At 58.0% G+C, this 1,835-nt stretch overlaps 1 protein-coding gene across 1 annotated transcript in view; it reads right to left on the bottom strand.

Annotated features, from left to right (window-relative positions):
- The window catches only part of COG1 (component of oligomeric golgi complex 1), a gene marked incomplete at its 5' end in the record, with an annotated part of 7,873 nt that extends 6,303 nt beyond the window's left edge, over positions 1-1,570 (bottom strand). The window contains 3 exons of the mRNA XM_010284958.1: positions 606-759; positions 861-1,031; positions 1,389-1,570. Coding sequence (XP_010283260.1) covers positions 606-759; positions 861-1,031; positions 1,389-1,570 — 507 coding nt within the window. The remainder of the gene's footprint in view (positions 1-605; positions 760-860; positions 1,032-1,388) is intronic.
- Between the last annotated feature and the right edge of the window lie 265 nt (positions 1,571-1,835).

Here is a 1,835-nt window from a genome sequence, read left to right as displayed (position 1 = left end):
AGGTAGGGAGGGCAGGTGGGGGCTCTGGGGAAATATCCCACGGCCAGCAAGCACACCATGGGGGGCTGACAGCAGGGGCCAGCTGCCTCCATCGGATAATGACACAGGACTGACAAGGCTGTTAAGGGGCAGGCAGGGCTGCCAGGCTGTCCCCATCCACAAGGCAAGGCATGGTGGGATGGGTGGAGCTGGCAACACCATAAAGGGGGTTTGGCTGCCCCCATACAGTCCAGGAAGGGCAGAAAGGAGGTGCTGGATTGAGAGCCAAATGAGCCAGGTAAAGGATGTTTTCCTCATTTACTCCGTGCTTGTTTGCTTGTAGTAATGGTAGCATAAAGCAGCTCTTGACAAATATCTTTGTGCAGTCCAGGCAGTCCGTCGTGTCAGAGTGTTACAGCCTGGCTGTTAGGATGGTGCTGTGCTGCCTCTGGCTGTTTAACTGCTGGGGAGAGGGGATGCGGGGCAAAAAGCCACCAGAAGGCACAGCTTGGCTGGAGCGAGGGAGGAAGTAGGTGAGCTTGGGCTTTGCTTTGTGCTGCCGCCTTGGCACAGAGGCCGTGTGGTGTCTGGGAGAGCCCTGCAAAGGGGGATGCTGTTGCACTTACATGGCGATCCACTTCTGCAGCGTGTCTCTGAGGTAGTCCTGGCTGATGGGGTGTGCCAGGGTCCGCAGGGCTGGCTGGAACTCCACCACAGACTCTGGGAGGTACCTGAACCAGCTGCTCAGCTTCACCTCCCCCTCCAGGACCCCACCTCTCCCTGGAAGCACACGGTCAGAGGATTAGCCCCGCATGGGGGGAGCCTCCTGCCTGCAAACCTGGGCAGGCAGAGGCCTAACACAGAGCTGCCTGGGCACTCACCTGCTGGGTGCTGGCCTGTGGTGCTCTCCAGGGTTGAGAAGAGCAAGCCACAGGGCAGGGCTGGGTCCGGCGGCATCCCCTCAGGCATGGTGTAGAAGAGAGAATGAGCCTGATACAGGGTAGTAGTTAGCAGCTCCATCAGTGAACACACCTGAGCTTTTATACCAGCACCTGCAGAGAAATGCCTTTCAGCTGAGGCAGCCCCTTCAGCAGAGGTGCAAGCAGGCCTGCAGTTCTAGTGAAACCTTCCAGGGAAAGGCTGGAGGACAAAGGACTCAGGTCCCTGCACCACTCACTTCCCCAGAACACGGGCTTGCCTAGGACCTTGAGCACTGTTAATTTTTGTTGCGTTTTGCCACTGTGGCAAAAATGCTGCCAGCAGCGTCAGCCACACCACTGCAGCAGCACAGCACGGATGCATTCCCACCATCATGAGCTTTACAGGAGTAACCCACCCGCTCTTCTGCGGGAGACGAAGTGAAGGGGGTTACCCTGACTTTAAAAAGGAGGCAGCCCAGTCACACTGACCATGGTGCGGCTGGTTGAGAAGCTGCTGAATGGCCAGCTTCCTGGCCAGCAGGAAGTCGGCGAGGGCCTGGCGTGGAGAGCTGTCCTCCAGGAGCATGATGGCACACAGGGCTTCTGCCACTGCCTGGTCCGACACGGTCTGGCTCTTCAGCAGGGACTTGCTCTCCTGCAAGATGGTGGATCTGGCAAGGGAATAAGGTGGACAGTCACTGGTCTTTGTGCCTGCCCGAGATATTTGGGTGTGGTTATGTGATAACCTGCCCAGCAAGGACAGTTTCCCCCAGACAGAAGTGGGACTATCTGGGTGTTATGGGACTGGGCGAGGCATTCTTGCCCCACGGCTGGCGCAAGGCAGGGTGCTGGCAGCGAGAGCCCTGAGGCGGCAGCAGGGTCTTGTGTCATAGGCTTACAGACTAGTTGGGTTGGAAGAGACCTTCCAAGATCATC

The sequence above is a fragment of the Phaethon lepturus genome, unplaced genomic scaffold (genome assembly GCF_000687285.1).
Source record: "Phaethon lepturus isolate BGI_N335 unplaced genomic scaffold, ASM68728v1 scaffold16734, whole genome shotgun sequence".
NCBI lineage: Eukaryota > Metazoa > Chordata > Aves > Phaethontiformes > Phaethontidae > Phaethon > Phaethon lepturus.
Note: the sequence above shows the minus strand (reverse complement) of the source record. Positions and strands in the feature narration are given on the sequence as shown.